Here is a 24369-nt window from a genome sequence, read left to right on the forward strand (position 1 = left end):
ATTCTTAAGGGCCACATAAGTTTTGGATCAAGCTTATATTTGTGTTTTCCCTTCATCCATGTTTTTTGGAACTTATGAACGGGTTGGATGACTAATAAACATCACTGCTGGGCCTAGCAAGGTTTCAATGGTGGAAATTATTATTCCCACTGTTTCCTGTGGCATGGTCCATTTGAGCTTTGGATATACTTCAATTTTAGTCTCAACCCCTTAAATAATATGGAAAAATGAATAGATGGTGTGGATAAACCAAATTCATTAAAGGTGGGCCCAACAGAGTTTACTCAATATGATAAGAGCGTACAAAGTAACTCAGTGCGCAATCCGATTTCCTTGTAGAAAGTGGATTGCGTAGTGAGTTACTCAGAACGTTAAGTGTGCTGAGTAAACTCTGTGGGGTCCACTGTGATTTATATACTGTATCCACTCCTATCCATTTTACTAGATAATTTTAGATCTTGAGCCTAAAAGTGAAGCATATATAAAGCTCAAATGGGCCGTACCACGGGAAACAATGTGAATTAAATATCTACTATTGAAAAATTCTTGAGGGCCACATAAGTTTTGGATTAAGCTTATATTTGTGTTTTCCATTCATCCATGTTTTTTGGAACTTATGAACGAGTTGGATGACAAATAAACATCACTATTGGGCCTAGCAAGGTTTTAATGGTGGAAATTATTATTCCCACTGTTTTTCATGCCATGGTCCATTTGAGCTTTGGATATGCTTTAATTTTTGGTAATATGGGAAAATGGATAGACGGCATGGGTAGACCAAATACATTCAAGGTGGGCCCAACAGAGTAAACTAAGTACGATTGGAGCTTACTAAGTAACGCAGTATGCAGTCCGATTTCCTTGTCGGAAGCGGATTGCGTAGTGAGTTACTCATAACGCTAAGCGTATTGAGTAAACTCTGTGGGGCCCACCATGATTTATATATTGTATCCACTCCTTCCATCCATTTTACTAGATAGTTTTAGATCCTAAGCCCAAAAATGAAGCATATATAAAGCTCAAATGGAACGCACCACGGAAACACTGTGAATTGAACGTCTAATGTTGAAAAATTCTTGATGGCCACATAAGTTTTGGATCAAGCTTATATTTGTGCTTCCCTTCATCCATATTTTTTGGATTTTATGAGCGGGTTGGATGACAAATAAACATCACCGCGGGCCTAGCAAGGTTTCAATGATGGAAATTATTATTCCCACTGTTTCCTGTGGCATGGTCCATTTGAGCTTCAGATATGTTTCAATTTTGATTTCAACCCCTTAAATAATCTGGGAAAATGGATGAACGGCGTGGATAAACCAAATTCATTCAAGGTGGGCCAACAGAGTTTACTCAGTATGATAAGAGCGGACTGAGTAACTCAGTACGCACTCCGATTTCCTTGTCTACTCATTTGCACGCTTATAGATGCGATCCCCGTTGGAACTCTTCTTACCTGACTAGGGTGCGAATTCCTTTATAGGGTGGGCCCATTGGACAGGAGGAATTCACTGTTGGGTATACATGGCACAAAAATAACCATGGACTGGTTAATCAGGACCACAGAAACGAACCGTCCATTTTTCATGCCTTTATTTCAATGGTTGTGATCGTTTGACGAGGATAGTGTACCCCTCCCATCTAATGGCCCACCACGGATCATGCAGAAGCCCAGCCCCATATAAACATACGAACCATAATAAAGAACTCGGGAGTTATTTGATACTCCGGAAGAGTACAGCGCCTGATATGCAAGCAGTCGGAAACTGTTTAATTCAAATTAAACAGATTAAATTGTTGTGGAACCTACTTTCGTTAATCCTAAAATCAGATTGCTTCAACAATCATAATCTCTGATTGGTGGACGTTTATTTATTTATTTTTTTTAAAATTTTAAATTGAAAAAAGACTGTCCAATATTTTACATATGTAACAATCCATGATCAAAGTTGGAAAATTTTGGTTCATAATACATTTAATTTGGGACCCATAATTTGGATAGTCTTATTTAAATTAAATGTGATCCACGTATGCAATTTCTAAGTGCCTGTGTATCATCCACCACAGTCTTCCGGAGCATCAAAAATTTTCTTAGGGAGAAAATGGTTGTGGATGATTGTACTGTAGACACATTCATGACCGTCAATTTTATCTCTTGTTATATATATATATATATATATATATATATATATATCTTTTTTTTTTAATTTTTAATTTTTTTATGACTATACAGGTGATATGGGAGAACAAGGAAAGCCATTCAAATGGTCTGCCACATCTGATCTACCTAGCGAGAGAGAAGCGGCCAAAGATCCCACGTAACTTCAAAGCAGGAGCCATGAATATTCTGGTAATGTATTCAAACGACATCTGAAAGAGCCAAAGCTGTCGCCGAAATCTGAAAATGACCCTACGTGGCACAGGTGGGGGGGCTTTACTAAGGAGAGGGCCTTCAGTCCATTTTGTGGGCCCCACTGCCAATGGGTCATGTCCCTATCAGATTGGCTGGAAAACTTCTAACCCCTTCTAAGTGGATGCTATTTATATGGACGGTGTACGTTCTTCGGAAAATGGTCAATTCAGCGTACCCATGCGTGGCCCATCTAGATGGGCCAAGCATTATGTCGGGTTTCCCATAACTGTGTGGGGGCATCCCAGACGTGCAGAAGACGGGGTACACCACACATCTGGTCTGAAGTTCAGGAAGATACACTTATTAGGTGGGCCACGCCTGTAGGTTGAGTCGGGCCAACGGCTGTTGGTTGCAACGGTGTGAGCAGTTAGATGAGTGGACCACTCTTATTTTTAACCCAGGCGATTAGCATGACCTGACCGGATTTAATAAACCCGAGGCTTTTGTTTTTTGTTTTTTGTTTTTTGTTTTTGTTTTTTTTTGTTTTTTTTTTTTGTTTTTTTCCATTTTAAACGTCCATATGGTGAGTGCCTGCATCAGTTTCTTACATCAGCTTCTTGATCATGGCGCATTTACAGTGGCCCATCATTCGAACGGTTTGGATTGGCATAAACCTATGACATGTGTACAATGGTAGGGTGGCTATATACGAGTGACAGTCCTATAGCAGAGTATCAAACCTTTCCCACGGCCGAATGGCCTGCTTCTGCAACAGTTGTAGGTGTCAGCGTTAAAAGAAAAAACAAAGAGAAGAAAAAGATTCGCTGATTTCTTATCCATGACAAAAATATATCCTGGATTAAAAAAATCTCAGGTAGTCCTGGCGATATTTTAAAAATTTCTAGCTTTAAATTTATATTTCGGCACGGGATTCAACTGTACAGATGAAGCCACGGTCAACTAAGGTATAGATGCAACCATATACTAGACACGAAATCTTTACAACCTATACGCAGGAGAGTTCACAGACTGGACACAGAAATATTTACAACGTACGTGAAGGAGATTACATCAACGACCGCGTGTTCAAAAAGCCATGGCACTTAAGTAATCTTTAGATAAGTATGGATACACGATACACCACGATTGATTATCGACTGTCATATAATAAAACGTGACCAAGATAAAATACAATTGGTTGAAAGTAATGATCACTTTATAGCCAACAATATACAATGTCGCTACGTAAGGAGCAATTAATCTCACAATGTTTTCGGGAAATATATAAATAGCAAAGAAAAATACAAAAGAAGGGAAAAAGAATCAATCAATTAAATCAAATCCAAATAAATCAACTCCAGCATTATCCTACTTATCCAGTCCTTCAAAACATTTGTCATCTCCACTGCTTCTCAATGTGAAACCTTTAGCTTTTAGGAATAATTTAGTTTATCCTTGCTTTATTTCGAATCGACTTAGTCGTAATCAGTAGCTTTGTTTTGGATTTGAAGGAAGACTGCGGATTTAGAAATTGTCAACCTACGCTCATACGTTGGCCGTTGATAATAGCTTATAATCTTAGCACTGTTTATCCCCCACTCATCAGCACGTTGTTCGATTAAGCACCCCGTTACTCTCAGCCAAGATAGTGATCATATATTAGTGGTAAGTTTCACTTTTTCATCTCTATCTCCAATTTCAATTCGACCTAACACTTGTTGCACCTTTGAAAGTCCTTGATTCTTAAGACAAAAAAAAACTCATTGGAGGAAGGGCTCTAACCTCCGTAAATTGCTTGATGAGCGCACTCGATAGTTCGTAGAATTAATGGTTGGTCTTTCGACCAATTAACATGAACTGCTTTATCTCAACGTCAAAGTTTAGTGGCGTTCGGTTTAAATTATATCGCAATCAGTTTTGACATGTCCGCAAACTACGCACATGTACCATGTGACTGAATTCTAAACCAACACCATTTTGGTACGCCCAATGGGACATGTATGCAATTATTAGTTGAAATATAAAACAACATGAGCATCCGATACACTTGAAACAATGGTAACATCGATGAATAATAACTCCATCAGGCCCCAAAATCACTTCCAATGTAGGCTGATACAGAAGTTCCAAACCCCTCACATTCGACTATCTTAGAGATAGGGTCATCTTCATATGCTAACTCCCTGGAAAATTTTAATGGGGCTTTAGGTAGCATGCGTGCAAGTCTACATCAACTGACAGAACGGGGAAATATTCAAGCCGAGCAATATGAGGCTCAGGTCGAAGCCTTCAATAGAATTTTATAGTTTCTAAATGAGAAATTCCCAAAATACCGTCATTATAACACGAAAGCACCCCATTTCATGAACGTTCCCCAAGAGCTACCGAATTTCTCTCCACATAAGGTTTGGCTAGACTAAGGTCAAATAGGCTGAAACATGCCAAATTAGGCAGGCATTAGAGAAATGGACATGATGGCCGACTGAATGGTCAAAATGAGCATGAAGGAATAAATGGCATACCCCTTGGGGGCAGTTTGCGCCGATTAACGAAATACATGGGGGCCGACTCCAGTTATGCAACTTCCTTCGATGATTAACCAAGGACCTCAAGACCACAGGGCGGCTACGTTTCTTCCACAAAAAGTCAGGAAGAGCTAATTAACTTAATAAAGGAAGTTGCCAATCAATGATATAACCGACGTACTAATCGGCCTACCTATCGTAAGCCATATCTAGATTGGGTCGATCAACTTGCTGATGTGCCGAGAGGCTACAGAGTATCATAATTTACATTATTTCTGGAGAAATAGACCAATACATTGTTGAACACATTGGCCATTTCAACATGCAATATGGTGAATTATCGACCAATAAATATGTGAAATTGAAATGGTTCACAAATTAATTGACTGATATTGTTATTTCATGGTATATCAGTTTCTTGCCAAATTCAATACATAACTGGCAAGACATGGAGGAGATGTTCCATTCTTAGTTTTTATGAACTGAACCTAAACTGTCTTTAGCCGACTTATCTCGCCTAAGATGGTTACCTGGTGAATTGGCTAAAAAAGATATTGCTCAGTTTAAAAGGGTGAGAAACAGATGTATACTTTTCATGCCGGAGACTATGTTCGTTAAACTGGTCACAGAAGGCTTGGATATTGAGCTTCAAAAGAAATTTGAAGGAATGATTTTCGAATATCTAATTGACCTATCCACTAGGGTGACCAGATATGAATAGCTTCTACGTGAAGAAAGCTCGTGAAAGAATTCATCAGCAAAGACTTATTTCTATGATCTGAATTAAAAGTTAGAAATGGCCAAAATAAACTTTAAAAAGCTTTTATGTATATGGCCTCGACAAAGATCGATGACGAGTCTTCAGCTCAAAGCTCAAATACTATGAATGAATTTTCAAAACATGGTAGGTGTCACGTCCCAAACCCGAAGATCGGATTCACAAGAATCCCAATCACCGAATCCGGTGCCGACAGCCTCAGTAGTACCCCATTCTCTGCTCCTAGTGTCCATACGCCAGATTCCAATCCTGCGATCCTACAAGGAGGATTTTCCAACGTACATTTAACTCGTAATAAGCATAACCACAAGTATACCCAAATTACAAAGACAACATCATTATCACATATCCACTAATATAAACATTTGAGTACAATACTGAAAGGAAAATACATAAATCGAAAGTCAAGCTCCAGAAGACCGCTGCACGCTCCAAGCTCAACACTGCTGCAACCTATCATCATCTGCACGCATTTATCGTGCATAAGCTTATAGAAAGCTTAGAAGGTGGAGTAAGTGTGTGCACAAGGTAAGTGCCAAGTATTCAATACAATGCCATCATCATACAATACCGGAAATACTGGTAATCCATAATGCATACGATACGCTTGTGGAGGTTACGACCCTGATGTCGCTAGGGCACGCAATGCAAGATGCATGAGTCATACAATCTAATCATACATTAATCCTGCACATATTGTGCACTCATGTGAGACAACCTCCACCTATCAGGGAGTCTCATAACAATCTACCCAATGACATATGCAATGGTCAACCACATCTCATAACAAACATGCAGATGATGCGTATGTGCATGTATCATGATGCTATGCAGTCACATACTCATAATCGGTATCAATATCCGGCATCAACAATTGGCCTCGACAATGTGGACATTTTACCAACATTGCCCCCTCAAGGAATGTCACACACAGAGCTAAACATATATTGGGACCATGGCCTCACACAAAGGCCTAATATACAACACAATGGGCCTTACTCAAGGGTCACATATACACAACGGGTGAGCCCTGCACATAGGCCTCAAATACATAACATGTGGGCCCTACACATGGGTCTCATATGCATTAAATGGGCCACGTATCTGGGCCTCGAATACATCAAATGGGCCATGCATCACGGGCCTAATACATACCACAATAGGCCTTGCCCATAGACCACGAATACATCACAATGGGCCTCAACTATGGGTCGCATATACATCATATAGGTCTTGACAATCGACCTTGGAAATCGAAATCAGCCTCAACAATCGAAATCGTCCTGTATAATCAGTCTCGACAAATAAGAACCGATCGATAATCAGAATCGGTAAATCAGTCACGTCGATCAGAATCGACGATCGGTCATGATAATCGGCCTTGATCGCGATAATCGGCAATCGGTCATGATAATTGGCCTTAATCGCTAATTGGCAATCGGCAAATAGGTCACGTCGATCGGAATCGGCAATCGACCATGATAATTGGCCTCGATCGCTAATCGGCAATCGGTAAATCAGTCACGTCGATGGAATCGACAATCGGTCATGATAATCGGCCTCAATCGCTAATCGACAATCAACACTAAGGCGGGGTTCATAGATAGATGGCCGATGATGGATCAAATAATATCGAAGGGGCCCAAGCGTTTGGGTAACCCATTGGAGAATGATGAGAATGGGCCTATCCAGGCCTAAGGGAAGGTCACAATGTGGACATTAAACCATAATTGCCCATCAATGTGGCCTTTTAACTAACATTGCTCTCAAGGAGTGGTCCACATAGAGCCAAACGTATCGTGGGCCCATGACCTCACACAAGGACCTAATACATATCACAATGGGTCTCAATCATGGGTTGCTTATGCATCACATTGGGCCTTGCTCATGGACCTCATGTTCATAATAATGGGCCTCCAGTACATGGGTCGAAAAATACATCTCATTGGGTCTCACCAAATGGTCCGGAAATACATCATAATGGGCCTCCAGTACATCGCAATGGGCCTCGGCACATGGGTCATGAATACATCACATTGGTCCTCATATATGGGCCTCAAATATACATTAAGTGGGCCGCATTAATGGGTCGCACCATGGGCCTCATATTCAAGCAGGTGGGCCCCGTCATATGGGCCGCGCCAATGGGCCAATATGCATCAAGTGGGCTACACCAATGGGCCGCATCAATGGGCCTAATACCATGGGCTTCAAATACACAATAAGTGGGCCTCATGGTGGGTCGCAAATACGTCAAGGTGAGCCTTATGGATGGGCCATAAACGCATCAAAGGTGGGCCTCATATACAAACCGCACTAATGGGCCGCACCAACTATAAGTGGGCCGTATCAATGGGTCACAAATACATCCGGGTGGGCCCCACGGATGGGCCATAAATACATCAAGGTAGGGCCCACCATAATGGATATTCTTCATTTAATCTGATCATAAGGTCATAAAGACCTGGATAAAGAGGGAAAGCAAATATCATATTGATCCAAACTTCTCTGCATCCAAAAAGGGTTTTAGTGGTAGACGTTCAAACCTCCACTCTTTTCTGCAGCGGCCCACCTGATAGACAGCGTGGGTATAGAATATACATCACTGGTGGGTCCCACCATCCAGCCACATGGACGGTGTACATAATAAATGCATCACGGTGGAGTCCACACTGATGGACGGTGTGGATCAATTCCACACATCATGGTGGGACACACATACCAATGGACAGGGCGGAACAACATATACATCATGCACACCTACCGTCCAGACAATGGATGGCTGGGGTAAAACACATATCTCGTGGTGGATCCAAAGCATCCATCAGGGTGGTGTACCACCGTCCAGATGATGGATGGTGTGAATAAAATACACACATCACATGGGACACACGGACTTGCTGACGTCTCCCAGCATAGCAGCCACGCTATAGGGGCCACCGTCCATATGATGGACGGTGAGATATAATGCATGCATCATGGTGGGATCCACATGCGTGGCCCACTGTTAAAGGGACGGATGGTCTGGATCACGTCTGTGATCAAACCGTCAGCTGAAGTTGACGTGAATACATTAGCTGTTGAGCTGGTGTAAGTACCTCTAGCCAATCCGTTTCCATAGAGGTGGGTCCCACGTGGGGCCCACCATAATGTTTATTTTTCATCCAACCCATTAATAAGGTCACAAGGACCGGAATGAAGGGGAAAAACAAATTTCAAAATGATCCAAAACTTATGTGATAACCCAAAAAGGGTTTCAATGGTAGACCTTCAATCAATACTATTTCCTGCCGTGTGGGCCACCTGAGCTGTGTATACGGCTGATTTTTGGGAAACCCAGTTACAAAATGTGAACCCATCAAATGCACGGTTTAGATGTGTAACATACTTCATGGTGGGGCCCACCGTTCCACCTTTAAACCAACAACGAGGACATTGACAGCAGCAAGACGTCCATGTGTATGTGTTTGTTGGTTTTTTTTCTACGGATTCTTATATGTGGGGCCCACATTAGACAAATCCGCACCGACCACTGGTCTCCTCGGCTCGTAATAGAACTAATGAGTCCAATATGTAATATTTTTGGCGTATGGAAACATCACAGCGGGCCTTAACCGTTTAAATCACCTAAAATCACTGTTTCTTGCATTATGGCCCCCCAGAGGTTTAGATCGACTTCACATTTCGGCTCAACGGCTAAAGTGAGGTGGGAAAAAGGGTGGACGGTGTGGATTAAATCCATACATCAAGGTGGGGCCTGTATGAGCGGCCCACCTAAAAATAAAAAAAACAACTGACATTTTATTTTTATATATTTTTATTTATTTTTGTTAGCTTGGTAATACACACCCATGTCAGTACATGCACTCCATGTTAGCCATGCCCTACTCCACATCCAGCGTCCAGGGAATGCTGGACAGCGTGGATAAACATAGCATGATGGTGGGTCCCACATGTACGTGGCTCACGTTTCATCAAGGTGGGTCCCATGTGAACGTGGCCCACTTGATGGGTCTGATATTTATATTTTCTCATCATCCATAAGGTAAGGTCCATATGATTTGGACGGTTTGGATAAGACATACATCAAGGTGGGGTCCATCCGAGTGGGCCACACATCACACAAAAATGAAAAGAGAGAGAGAGAGAGAGAGAGAGAGAGAGAGAGAGAGAGAGAGAGAGAGAGAAGCACCCACCTATTGGCCACCTTCTTGGTCCAACGGAATGCCCAACTCCTTGGCTTCGGCTTTGACGGTGGGTGATGGAGATTGGAAGGTTGGATATGGTGGTAGGGAGGTGGGCCACACATGACCTCTCTCCCATGGACGTCCACTTCTCCCATGGTTGCTTGGGAGAGGGATTTGAAAATGAGAGGAGATGAGAGAGAGAGATTGAAAGAGAGAGAGTGATGGAGTGAGTGAGAGATGGGATGGAAGGGTTGACTTTGGGGATAGTGTTCGTACTTGAGGATGAGATAGGGTACTTGACTTGATGGGTTATGTACTTTTATACATTGATGGGATTGATTTGACATCTGGTAGAGATTCTCTTGGGATTACAAATACGTGGCATTTCTCAAACTAATCGCGGGCCCACATCTCCTGGTTCGAGTATCGCATCGGCGCGCGAGACGCGGCGTTGGAACCGCGACGATGGTGTGGTCGCAAGGGTACAAGTCTCGGGTCGAGCCGACTCTGGAATATAGGACATGACTCAGGATCGTGTGCAAATATCGGATAAAGGTCGGAGGTTGTCTGAATTCGACTGGGGGAACCGCGGAAGCCTACAGAATGGTACGGGCTAGGATACGGATCTCACAGCTCTCCCCACCTAATAAAAATTTCATCCTCAAAATTTATAGAATAGACAAGGGAAGAGGGAACATCGACTTATACATATACTAATCAAAACCATACAAGGCATAATCAATCTATAAACAAATGGAAATAGCATTCTCTAATCTCAGCCTTGCACTCATAAGACGCCTCCTTAACAAAATGGTGACCCTTACTAAACCACAGATCCTGGGTCAGAAACAATCAAAACGGGAATACTATGCGGCCTTATAATCTCAACGGTAGGGAGCTATATCAGAAATCGTTATCTGAACTCGGGGATCTACTCATTCTAAGTTCTCAACAATCATCGAGTGAAGGGTAGCTATTAATAGATATGTGATGTTATCTTCAGGTATTCTCAAGTTATGCTTTGATACCAACTTCTTTCACTCCCCAAACCCGAAGATCGGATTCACAGGAATCCCGATCACCGAATTCGGTGCCGACAGCCTCCGTAGTACCCCATTCTCGGCTCCTAGCGTCCATACGCTAGATTCCGATCCTGGGATCCTACAAGGAGGATTTTCCAATGTACATTTAACTCGTAATAAGCATAACCATAAGTATACCCAAATTACAAAGATAACATCATCATCACATATCCACTAATATAAACATTTAAGTACAATACTGAAAGGGAAATATATAAATCGAAAGTCAAGCTCCAGAAGACCGCTGCACGCTCCAAGCTCAACACTGCTGTAACCTATCATCATCTGCATGCATCTATCATGCATAAGCTTATAGAAAGCTTAGAGGGTGGTGTAAGTGTGTGCACAAGGTAAGTGTCAGGTATTCATTATAATGCCATCATCATACAATGCCGAAAATATTGGTAATCCATAAATCGTACATTATCAGAATAAGCAGAAAGATTGACAAGATCATGAATTATCAAAGTAAACAGAAAGATTGACAAGATCATGAATTATCAAAGTAAGCAGAAATACTGACAAGATCATAAATCATAAGATAACAGAGTAAGCAATATAGAACAACTATACAAATAAGGAGTCATAAAAAGCCAAATATCAGATGCCGAGGATGTGATGCAATATACAATTCCTGATGATTTCACGAATAGTGTCAGCCGTATCTAGACCATATAAATGCAAAAACGCAGTAACCCAAAATGCCATATGCGGTGTGAATGGAATGACCATGCCAGAGTGTGAGGTCAGGATGATAGTACGTAGTATTGCAGGTTATGAGGTCCATCACAAGGGACGTCTATCCAAACCAGTCCCATACCTAAATTTGGATAGTCAGACTCAATGTGGCAAACTCTTGATCTTAGGTTAGTCGTGTGCCCCAATCGAAATCTTGGCCATTGTGAAGGAACACGTAACAAATATTTGTGCACCACTAGTCCAAGTGGATAGTGAATGAATGAATGAATGAGTATGTAACTCCTGCTCAATAACTCCACATATCAGTACAGTTCATCTTTGGGATCACCATTGGGGTTTAGTACACTCCAAATGGCACTGCCGCTCTCCCAGCCGCACAATCCAAGTGAGCGTAAGAAAGCTCACTATCCACCTGGCCAATAGTCTGCCAATACCTATTCGGCACGTCGATAGCGGACCCATTCACGAGCTGGTCAAACTCAGCTTAGCAATGCCCCCTACGCTCGGGCGGGTAAGGCCACACCCCCTCCCAATCGACCATGACACAGTGGGAGACCTGACCTCCTGGTATTCGGCACTCGAGCGCTCATGTATTCACACGGTCTCGACGTTGGGGCGTCTCCTAGCCTGGAGGTTTAGGAATTTTCACCCAGGGCCATCTATGACAGCTCGATGCTAGAACAAATTTTGGGTGTCCCGTCTGGCCACCCATGATATGCCTGTGGAGGCTACGGCCTTGATGTCGCTAGGGTACGCAATGTAAGGCACGCAATGCAAGATGCATGAGTCATACAATCTAATCATACATTAATCCTGCGCATACCGTGCGCTCATGTGAGATAACCTTCGCCAATCAGGAAGTCTCATAACAATCTGCCCAATGACATATGCAATGGTCAACCATATCTCATAACAAACATGCATATGATGCGTATGGGCATGTATCATGATGCTATGCAGTCACATACTCATAATCGGTATCAATATCCGGCATTAACAATCGGCCTTGACAATGTGGACATTTAATCAACATTGCCCCCCAGGGAATGTCGCACACAGAGCCAAACATATAATGGGACCATGGCCTCACACAAAGGCCTAATATACAACACAATGGGCCTTACTCAAGGGCCACATATACACAATGGGTGAGCCCTGCCCATGGGCCTCAAATACATAACATGTGGGCCCTACACATGGGTCTCATATGCATTAAATGGGCCACGTATCTGGGCCTCGAATACATCAAATGGGCCATGCATCATGGGCCTAATACATACCACAATGGGCCTTGCCCATAGACCATGAATACAATACAATGGGCCTCAACTATGGGTCGCATATACATCATATAGGTCTCGACAATCGACCTTGGCAACTGAAATCGGCCTTAACAATTGAAATCGACCTATATAATCGGTCTCGACAAATCAGAATCAATGGATAATCAGAATCGACAAATCGGTCACATCGATTGAAATCGGCAATCGGTCATGATAATCGGCCTTGATCGCTAATTGGTAATTGGCAAATCGGTCACGTCGATTGGAATCGGTAATCGGTCATGATAATCGGCCTCGATCGCTAATCGGCAATCGGTAAATCGGTCACGTCGATCGGAATCGGCAATCGGTCATGATAATCGGCCTCGATCGGTAATCGATAATCGGCAAATTAGTCATGTCGATTGGAATCGGCAATCGGTCGTGATAATCTACGTCAATCGCTAATCGGCAATCAGCACTAAGGCGGGGTTCATAGATGAATGGCCGATGATGGATCAAACAATATCGAAGGGGCCCAAGCGTTTGGGTAACCCATTGGAGAATGATGAGAATGGGCCTATCCAGGCCTAAGGGAAGGTCACAATGTGGACATTAAACCATCATTGCCCATCGATGTGGCCTTTTAACCAACATTGCTCCCAAGGAGTGGTCCACATAGAGCCAAACGTATCGTGGGCCCATGACCTCACACAAGGACCTAATACATATCACAATGGGTCTCAATCATTGGCCGCTTATGCATCACATTGGGCCTCGCTCATGGACCTCATGTTCATCATAATGGGCCTCCAGTACATGGGTCGAAAAATACATCTCATTGGGTCTTACCAAATGGTCCGGAAATACATCATAATGGGCCTCCAGTACGTCGCAATGGGCCTCGGCACATGGGTCATGAATACATCACATTGGTCCTCATATATGGGCCTCAAATATGCATTAAGTGGGCTGCATTAATGGGTCGTACCATGGGCCTCATATTCAAGCAGGTGGGCCCCATCATATGGGCCGTATCAATGGGCCAATATGCATAAAGTGGGCTACACCAATGGGCCGCATCAATGGGCCTAATACCATGGGCTTCAAATACACAACAAGTGGGCCTCATGGGTGGGTTGCAAATACGTCAAGGTGAGCCTCATGGATGGGCCATAAACACATCAAAGATGGGCCTCATATACAGACCGCACTAACGACAAGTGGGCCGTATCAATGGGTCACAAATACATCTGGGTGGGCCCCATGGATGGGCCATTAATACATCAAGGTAGGGCCCACTATAATGGATATTCTCCATCTAATCTGATCATAAGGTGACAAAGACCTGGATAAGGAGAGAAAGTAAATATCATATTGATCCAAACTTCTTTGCATCCAAAAAGGGTTTTAGTGGTAGACGTTCAAACCTCCACTCTTTTCTGCAACGGCCCACCTGATAGACAGCGTGGATATAAAATAAATACATCGTTGGTGGGTCCCACCATCTAGCCACATGGATGGTGTGCATAATAAATGCATCACAGTGAAGTCCACACTGATGGACGGTGTGGATCAATTCCACACATCATGGTGGGACACACATACCAATGGACAGGGCGGAACAACATATACATCATGCACACCTACCGTCCAGACAATGGATGGCTGGGGTAAAACACATATCTCGTGGTGGATCTAAAGCATCCATCAGGGTGGTGTACCACCGTCCAGATGATGGACGGTGTGAATAAAATACATACATCACATGGGACCCACGGACTTGCTGACGTCTCCCAGCATAGCAGCCACGCTGTAGGGGCCACCATCCATATGATGGACGGTGAGATATAATGCATGCATCATGGTGGGATCTACACGCGTGGCCCACTGTTAAAGGGATGGACGGTCTGGATCATGTCTGTGATCAGATCGTCAGCTGAAGTTGACGTGAATACATCAGCTGTTGAGCTGGTGTAAGTACCCCCAGCCAATCCGTTTCCATAGAGGTGGGTCCAATGTGGGGCCCACCATAACGTTTATTTTTCATCCAACCTGTTAATAAGGTCACAAGGACCGGAATGAAGGCGAAAAACAAATTTCAAAATGATCTAAAACTTATGTGATAACCTAAAAAGGGTTTCAATGGCAGACATTTAATCAATACTGTTTCCTGCTGTGTGGGCCACCTGAGCTGTGTATTCGGCTGATTTTTGGGAAACCCAGTTACCAAATGTGAACCCATCAAATGCACGGTTTAGATGTTCAACATACTTCGTGGTGGGGCCTGTGGAGGGGCCCACCATTCCACCTTTAAACTAGCAGCGAGGACTCTGCTTACTGCAGCGTCCAGAGGATGCTGACAACAGCAGGACGTCCATGTGTATGTGTTTGTTGGTTTTTTCTACGAATTCTTATATGTGGGGCCCGCATTAGACAAATCCACATCGACCACTAGTCTCCTCGGCTTGTATTAGAACTAACGAGTCCAATATGCAATATTTTTGGCGTATGGAAAATCACAGCGGGCCTTAACCATTTAAATCACCTAAAATCACTGTTTCTTGCATTATGGCGTACCAGAGGTTTAGATCGACTTCACATTTCGGCTCAATGGCTAAAGTGAGGTGGAAAAAAGGGTGGATGGCGTGGATTAAATCCATACATCGAGGTGAGGCCTGTATGAGCGGCCTACCCAAAAATTAAAAAAAAAACAACTGACGTTTTATTTATATATATTTTTATGTATTTTTGTTAGCTTGGTAGTACACACCCATGTCAGTACATGCACTCCATGTTAGCCATACCCTACTCCATGTCTAGCGTCCAGGGAATGCTGGACGGCGTGGATAAACACAGCATGATGGTGGGTCCCACATGTATGTGGCCCACGTTTCATCAAGGTGGGTCCCACGTGAACGTGGCCCACCTGATGGGTCTGATATTTATATTTTCTCATCATCCATAAGGTAGGGTCCATATGATTTGGACGGTTTGGATAAGACATACATCAAGGTGGGGTCCATTCAAGTGGGCCACATATCACACAAAAATGAAGAGAGAGAGAGAGAGAGAGAGAGAGAGAGAGAGAGAGAGAGGCACCCACCTATTGGCCGCCTTCTTGGTCCAACGGAATGCCCAACTCCTTGGCTTCGGCTTTGACGGCGGGTGATGGAGATTGGATGGTTGGATATGGTGGTAGGGAGGTGGGCCACACATGACCTCTCTCCCATGGACGTCCAACTCTCCCATGGTTGCTTGGGAGAGGGATTTTGAAAATGAGAGAGAGAGAGATTGAAAGAGAGAAAGAGTGATGGGGTGAGTGAGAGATGGGATGGAAGGGATGACTTTGGGGATGGCGTTGTGTACTTGAGGATGGGATAGGGTACTTGACTTGATGGGTTATGTACTTTTATATATTAATGGGATTGATTTGACATTTGGTAGAGATTCTCTTGGGATTACAAACGCACGGCATTTTCTAGAACTGATCGAGGGCCCACATCTCCTGGTTTGTGTATCGCATCGGCGCGCGAGACCCGGCGTCGGAACCGCGGCGGCAGCGCGGTCGCAAGGGTACAAGTCTTGGGTCGAGCTGACTCTAGAATATGGGACACGACTCAAGATCGTGTGCAAATATCGGATAAAGGTCGAAGGTTATCAGAATTCGACTGGGAGAACTGTGGAAACCTACGGAACGGTACGGGCTACGATACGGGTCTCACAGTAGGTGGTTATTCTTTTGATATAATAAAGGCCGACGAGATTTTCACACTCCTAACTGAAAAATTTATCTAACTATCTTCGTGGTACAGAATACCTTATTTTTAGGAACGTTATTCAAGATAACATAGACACAGGAATGCTAAAATTTTTCGAGAAAGAAAATGAAGCCATGTTAGTGGATACTGATCCATTCTCTCATTTGATGGGAATCAACATTGTCCCCACTAAGTTAAAGAAAGCAACTACCCCTATTAAGAAAATTGACTTAAGGGATACTGACTATGCGAATGATGTCATCAGGACATCCAATGACAAAACTCTACATGGGTTTACTATGCGCAATGGAAATAGGTGAATGTACATGGCAATAGCACAATTCAAAATTCCAAGCCGTTAATTCAATTAGGAATTTATGAGGCTTGATGCAAAGAAATACTCCTGAGGATTATACAAAAAAATGTCAAAAAATGGTCAAGCCTATCGATACTAGGGTTGATCAATGAGTTAATGATCTCCATCCAAAATTTCCACAATACCCACTGGAAATGACAAGAACTCAAAACATTACTGACAATGACAAATGACAAAAAGCAATCTTGGAAATGCAAAACTAAAGGTTTAGTTGGTCGATGAGACAAACAATAGGTAGTGTATGACCACCCACTATAAATTTGACTTGGGTAAGAACAACCAATGTTTGCCGAAAACAAAATAACAACTCAAATACTGCATCTCGGACGAGTTTGCAATCTGATCGAACTAAAAAGTAGCTGACCAAAAAAGCCCAAAATGATAATATATCGAAGGGAACCTTAAGCGACCAAAACTGCTTCGACGATAGCTTGCTAATTGAAGAGATGCTGGCAAATATAAAAAAAATTGAAGGAAGAAGTTAATTTTTCAACAGGCCACTAACTTGAAAAAGTGGAGACCCAAAAAGAATAGGGAACGACCATGATCATGTTCGGGACATTGCCATCATTACAGGTAGACTGCAACATGGTGTTTAGACTCCTACTTAATTTCTTGGCTAAGACCGATTAGCTGAGTAATATTAAGAGAGATATCGAAGAAATGGGAGAGACCATGGCTACTGGAGGATTGACAACCTCAGATTCTACAAAAAATAAAGACACTTTTACCATCACTATTGAGACAAGTATGCATATAGAAAAGATCATTTTCGACCAAGCCACTCGCGCAATGACACAACAACTCAATTCATTGTACATATCGGCATATACGGATGGATGTCCAATTACCCGTGTTATGGTTGATAATGGAGCGGCTGTTAGTATCTTGCCAATAAACATGACAAAAGAGCTAGGAAAAATGTAGGTCAATTTGCTCACCATCATGGTAACGATCAATTATTTTTTGGGCTGTGTAACATACAAGGAATCCCATCGATTGAGCTAATGGTTGGAAGTAAGAAGGTGTTGGCAGCTTTCTTCACGGCGGAGTCATCATTCAATTATAACTCTCACCTTGGTCAGGATTGAATTCACTCCATTTTTTATATCACATCGTCCTCACACCAATTCCTCATTTTTTGGAATAAAGGAAAGGTCGAAGTAGTTTAGGCTAATAATTGGCCATTTTAAGCTGAATGCAATGCGGCCAAAGCATACTTTTATGCAAAATAAGTTGGGCTGTTGTTTTTCATAGATTAAGACCGATTTGGTTGACCAACGAGGATCTTAGCACCGACAGATCCACCAATAAAAATAACAGATATAAGTTCCTTGACAGCAGAGAGCCTGCCTTGCCAAAAGCAATTATGCTATATCAGTCTGAGTAACCTTATTTTTTCGGAGAGTCCCCATGACCGTGTCGTAAGATCAAAAGGATAGAATGATCGAAATTACAACCATACTAAAGAGGATTAAATACAGAAAAGAACTAGAAAACAACTATTTCATCAATATAAAAGAATATGTACTATATCATTATAAAATTGCTGAAGATGGTATATCCTTCGAGGACTTGGGGGAAGACCCAGCTAAGTTAGATAACTTAAAGGCAAACGTGCAAGACCCATTGGTTGAAGTGAATTTGGGAATAGAAGGAGACACCCAACTAACATACGTTAGTGGTTACCTACAACCTGATGATCACAAGGCAATAGTCGATCTCTTATAAGAATACAAATATTATTTTTCCTAGGACTATTACAAACTGCCTTGTTTGGACAATAAGTTAGTCACAAACAGATTGCTGATAAAAAAGTGTTTTTAATGAAATAAGTGAAATTATGTGGATTGTCTATCATGACATGTGTAGAAGCTTGACAGATCTTAGAATTATGACTAAGTCCTAAAGGGGGGAGGGAGTGAATATGACTTTAAAAATTTACCAATTAAAATCTAATTGCCTAATTAAAACACTTTACTAATTTAAACGATAAGGCAATTAACACTTAGACTTTCAAGTCAATTTGGTCTAATTGCATTGACTACAAATGATGAAACAATAAATAATTAATCTATAAAGAAAGATAGTGATTTTATGTGTGAGATATGCTAACTATTCAACACCTAGCATATATCTAATTATGCATTTGTACAATTCAACAAATTAAACTTACAAGTATAAGTAGAAAAGTGCTCATATAACAATCCCAAACACAAGCATGTATAGTGGTTGGGTTTCTTTAATCCACTCCTAGCGGAGGTACTTTCCTCGAGTGTACCGGTATTTCACTATCGTAGGTTTTAAATTAGGTTCACCTTAAACCTTTACAATAGTTTCCCTCAGACTAACCACTAACCTACACATACACTCCTATGTCAGAGGAACACATTTTCACTTATGCCAGTGGCTCTCACAAGAGACTTTAGTTAGTTTTCTATTAGCTAACCAACAACCGCTAGCAGTCCTAATCCACGACTCTACGTACACTCCCCCTAAAGGCTCCTTATGTATATTAACATGTACGCACCCATGTTCAGTGAATACGGTCCTAATCCGGGGCCCTACGTACATTCCCATTAGAGGCACCCATGGAGACTCACACGTACGCACCCGTGTTTGGTGAATTCGACCTACATAAGAGCCTAGGTCCTAAAACAGAACTTATTCGAGTTTGGGTCATAAACTCTACACTTAATCCTACATAAAGAGTGTGAATGGACTTTATAATTGACAACTTACTTATCGGATTAAGCATCCTTTGTAGTGCCTTACTTGAGATGCTTGATTTATACTCTCTCATACTTCAATAAGGTGACCAAGGTGATGGGAGGATGGTGGAGTCTCCTACAACTAAAGGGACAATTGTTTTTCAATGGGGGGATTCGCCTAAATGAGTGTTCTAGATGATTTAGATAAGGATTTGCCTATAGGTTTGGGTCTAATATTTAAAACAAGGGAGAGAATAGGAACACCTTCATGATCAAGCTTAGAATACTTATTAAAGTGGTTACTCATAAGAAGGATATCATAATTTTGTTTAGTTTGGAGTCTAGAATGAGGGATATCACTGGAAAATAACCTAAGATCTACTTGTATAAAAAAATCCATCCAAATGCCCAAATACCGAATGACCTTTATATCAGATTTAAGTTCCAATGATATAAAATGGGTAAAAACTGGCATTGTAACACCCTGAAAATCGGCACTTGAGTACATAGACTCCGGTCCCGAGTTCTCAAGTGTTAACTAAATGAAAATGCATGTGTGTCCTTATTTAGATTCAAATTCAAATTCATTTCACATATATATAATTAGAGTTGCACAATTCAACTAAGGGGAATTAAAGTGAGGTAGAGATAACAAAAGATTTAGAAATATAGGGTTAAGAGAAAAAAAATACAATTCCGTTAGTGATGATCGTCCAAAATGGGGATTATACAAGCCACAACGAACATGCGACAAAATTTACACACAAAGCACATAACTAAAATAAAAGAAAGATCTTTCAGCTTTACCTGACGCTCCCAAGGCATCACGGGGAATGTGTAAGCCAACCAAAGTCTACTTGCTAAGGCCTCGGTAGAACGTGCATCAACAAAAATGCTTGGTTGGTGTTTTAAAACACCGTCCCAGGTGAGAGTGAGTAGCTAACTCAGTGCTTTCATTAGTTCTAAGTTACACATGTTATCGACTTAATCAACATAGTTAATGATAAACAAGACATCAAGTATTTCCTAAATACTCTTGTTAAATGTATAAATGAGATTATGAAATGATGCATACACCTCACAATCTAACACTCCCTCACAAGCGACTTCAATACTTATTTCACATATGCCAACACTCCCTCATCACGCGAATCTAACGCTAAATCGTCGCATCCTATATAATGTAATCCGATTGATGTGTATGTTAGCCGAGTAATTATTAAGTTCCATTCATCTAGCATATTTACGAAGCTAGGATATTGACATCATATCACTAGTCTTTATTCAGATCACGTGGCTTATTGCGGCACGTAGCGGTTCGTCACCAGTGTCCCTTGATCTATATTTATGTGTTACCCATTTATCTTATAGATCAACGACTTCAAAGGTACGACATGATACCTAAATGTATGACGATTAACCCGGTATAGGTCGTCACCCAAACTGGTTATGATCACTCATATCTGAGGTGCGGGCTTGTCACATAAAACCAAATAACAACAAGAAAAGGGCTCGTCACCTAATTCCATTCATGCCCTGGTTGTTCAAACGGTACTTTAGCATGGAACTATCGGCCAGGTAATTTGATGGGAGTTGTTCGAACAATGATCTATCACCTCCATTAGTGCTCACTAGTCATTACGGGAAGACTCCTCACCCCAGCGTAGACCGACAACTTGAACAAGGTGTCCCATACCACTATGCCCGGCTCATGAGTCTTGTGGGGTCGTATCGCACTAAAGATTATGAATTGACTCATCTATTGGGAACATGATATCCTAGATTTGATTTGGTCATGTCATATATTGTGAACATACATGATCTTGGGTGCAAGCATCCCGTGTAGTCCAACTACTATCGGTCGTCCATGTTCAACCAGGATCGATCGAACAAGCATAAGGTGGCCTCCTTAACTCGGGCCAGTCCTTTAGTTCAGATAGTTTGCCAATTGACCCATCATCGTAGCAATCCTAAGTATCACTATGGACTAAACACTACATCACAAAATTATAAAATAGGTTCTACTAGATAACCACTTAGGCATTTCATCGAACATGTAAGCATATATAGGATACAATGTTCACTAAGGCATTAAATCAAACATGTGAGCATGCATAAAGTAATACAATCACTTAAGCATTAAATCAAGCATGTGTGTATCGACAAAGTAACACATTCCATCATTTAGACATTTTATCAAACACGTGAGCATCCATATCCAACAAATAGCATATATTATAACAAAATCAAATTGTTAACATGTTAGCATTCAAAAATTTATCTAAAAATAACTAATTATTAACTGAGACCCTTAAGGGTCGATAAAAAATAACCTAGAGATAATGGTCCGCACCTTTGAGAAGGAATCTCCGATTTTGAGCGCCTAGGTTTAGGGATTTGGGGAAAATTCATCGATTCCTAAATTAAAATAAAAAAAACACCATTAATGACTAGAAATCTATACTGGTTGCTACATTGAAGGGTAAGATATAATTTTTACCTCTGATTCTTAGCATGGTGGATTTGGTGGAGGCTTGATAGTAGCTAAAGGTTTGGTTGAAGAAGCACTAACCCTACAAGAACTAAGATTCCCCCCCCCCCACACACACACTCTCTCTCTCTCTCTCTCTCTCTCTCTCCCTTCCTTCTCTTTTTCTTTCTTTTCTCTCCACCTTTTTCTTTCTTTTTCCCTTCTCCCTCACCCAAGCTAGGGTATGAAATTGGTATGGGAGAAGGGGGCGCCTAAATGATGTCCTTATATTGTGCCAAAATTGGTGAAAATGGGCCTAAGGGATGAGTTTTTACTATACTAGCCCTAGGGGAGTGTATTTCTAACCTTTGGGGCCCACTATAAGGTGTAGGAGTCAATATCCACCGTAGGATAGTTATTCATAATGATGATTTACGTATAAATACGACTGGCCCGCCATTTGGATGTTTCGATCGACGGGTATGATTAGAGTCTGTTCGACGGTCATTGATGGTCGATTGGGGCCACGCCTATATGGATATATGTGGAAAAATATCTTTAGTCGGTACCCTGACTTTGGCTATGAATCAACGGTCCGAAAGTCACAAGTTCATTAAAGAACAAAGTGACTAGTTTCACTTAAGTTTCAGATTTCAACCTAGGAGATTTGCGTGTTTGAAGTACTTAGATTCTAACCCAAGTTGAGTAATTTTGGGCACTTTCTTGGTTTACCACCCCTAATGGGCGTCAAGCCCAATGAGACAGACATTATTCTATAGTTTCGAGTTTAGTGGCCCACCATGATTAGGGTTTGGATTAGCTAAGTTTATAGTGTGGCCTATTCGCAACTAATGTAAATGATGATTTGATCATAATGACTAAGCCGTTATTTCTTAGGGTAAAAGGATAACTGAGTCAGTTTGGTTTTGTTAATTAAGATCCGATCCATACTTGTCTCAGCCTTTGGTAGGTCATTATTTAGATGCGGTTGTCTTGATTAGTTAGTGATAAGTCGGTTAAATTTAGGCCATATGTGACAAATCACGAGGCTAAGCCTGATGTTTAACTGATCGGGTGGATTTGCTGGCTCTTACAGTTAATTAATTGGATTTGTGCGGTTCTTTACTAGTACCACCCATGTATAGATTCACCTCGTGCATCAATGGTCGATAAGTGACAATGTAGGCTAGTTATATTAAAAATTTTCAAGAATTCTTGAAAATTCAAAATAGCGAAAATCTAGGACATTATAATATACCCCTCTTAAAAACAATTTTATCCCCGAAATTTCCCAATGTCAATATGTAGATATATGCTAATTTCATATGCCTAAGTTTCCGTTGATTTCACGTTTATATACCTGTTAGGCCATATACTAAGTACATGAGCCTGATTTATTATAGTCTAACCCCCTTAAAAGTTTCCACCTTTGAGGTTTGAGAACAGACGTCAAAATCATTATTATCGCATTAAGTGTTTGACGACAAAGTTTAACTAGGGGTGGTGTATTCTGTTCTTAACGATCGGGCTAAAATGGAAAAATGGTGTGGTAGGCTTAAATCCGATACAAATAAGTGAACTAAAAATCTCCCCCTTTGTGAATTATATGATAAAAACCTAACATACAACTTGTCATGGTCTATATCAATGATAAACCAAAACAATTAAAATTATTACATGTTAAATAAAAATATTTACAACTCCAATATAGTATGACATGTAACACTATGTTGATGTTCAATACACATCACGGTGGGGCCCACAACTTGACCTCATGGGAAGTTTCCATGAGGTCAACCTCATAGTACCATTTCCCATATATATATATATATATATATATATATATATATATATATATATATATATATATATATATATAGAGTGGAGTTTTGGATTGAGTCGAGTCAGTATCAAGTTGGATTTTAGGTCAAGTCGAGTCAAGTTATTAGGTGATCTAAACTCAACTCGGTTTGAGTTCGGATTGGATGAAGTCTACTTGGTTCGAATTGACTCAGACACTCGGTTCGGACCAAGTCGGATGAGTCAAGTTTTTCGAGTTGAGTCGTCCCGTGCCCAACTTTACTTACCATGAAAACAGACCATTTGATTTTTGAGGTTGGCTTCATCTTAGACATGTTTGGAATGTGGGATTAGGTGGGACTTGA

At 41.4% G+C, this 24369-nt stretch overlaps 1 protein-coding gene across 2 annotated transcripts in view; it reads left to right on the top strand.

Annotated features, from left to right (window-relative positions):
- LOC131237477 (cellulose synthase-like protein H1) overlaps positions 1-24369 on the top strand; it is a 97340-nt gene that overhangs the window by 5427 nt on the left and 67544 nt on the right. For both annotated transcript variants that reach the window (XM_058235268.1, XM_058235267.1), the window contains one exon: positions 2234-2350. In XM_058235268.1, the coding sequence (XP_058091251.1) occupies positions 2234-2350 (117 nt within the window). The remainder of the gene's footprint in view (positions 1-2233; positions 2351-24369) is intronic.

The sequence above is a fragment of the Magnolia sinica genome, chromosome 2 (assembly GCF_029962835.1).
Source record: "Magnolia sinica isolate HGM2019 chromosome 2, MsV1, whole genome shotgun sequence".
NCBI lineage: Eukaryota > Viridiplantae > Streptophyta > Magnoliopsida > Magnoliales > Magnoliaceae > Magnolia > Magnolia sinica.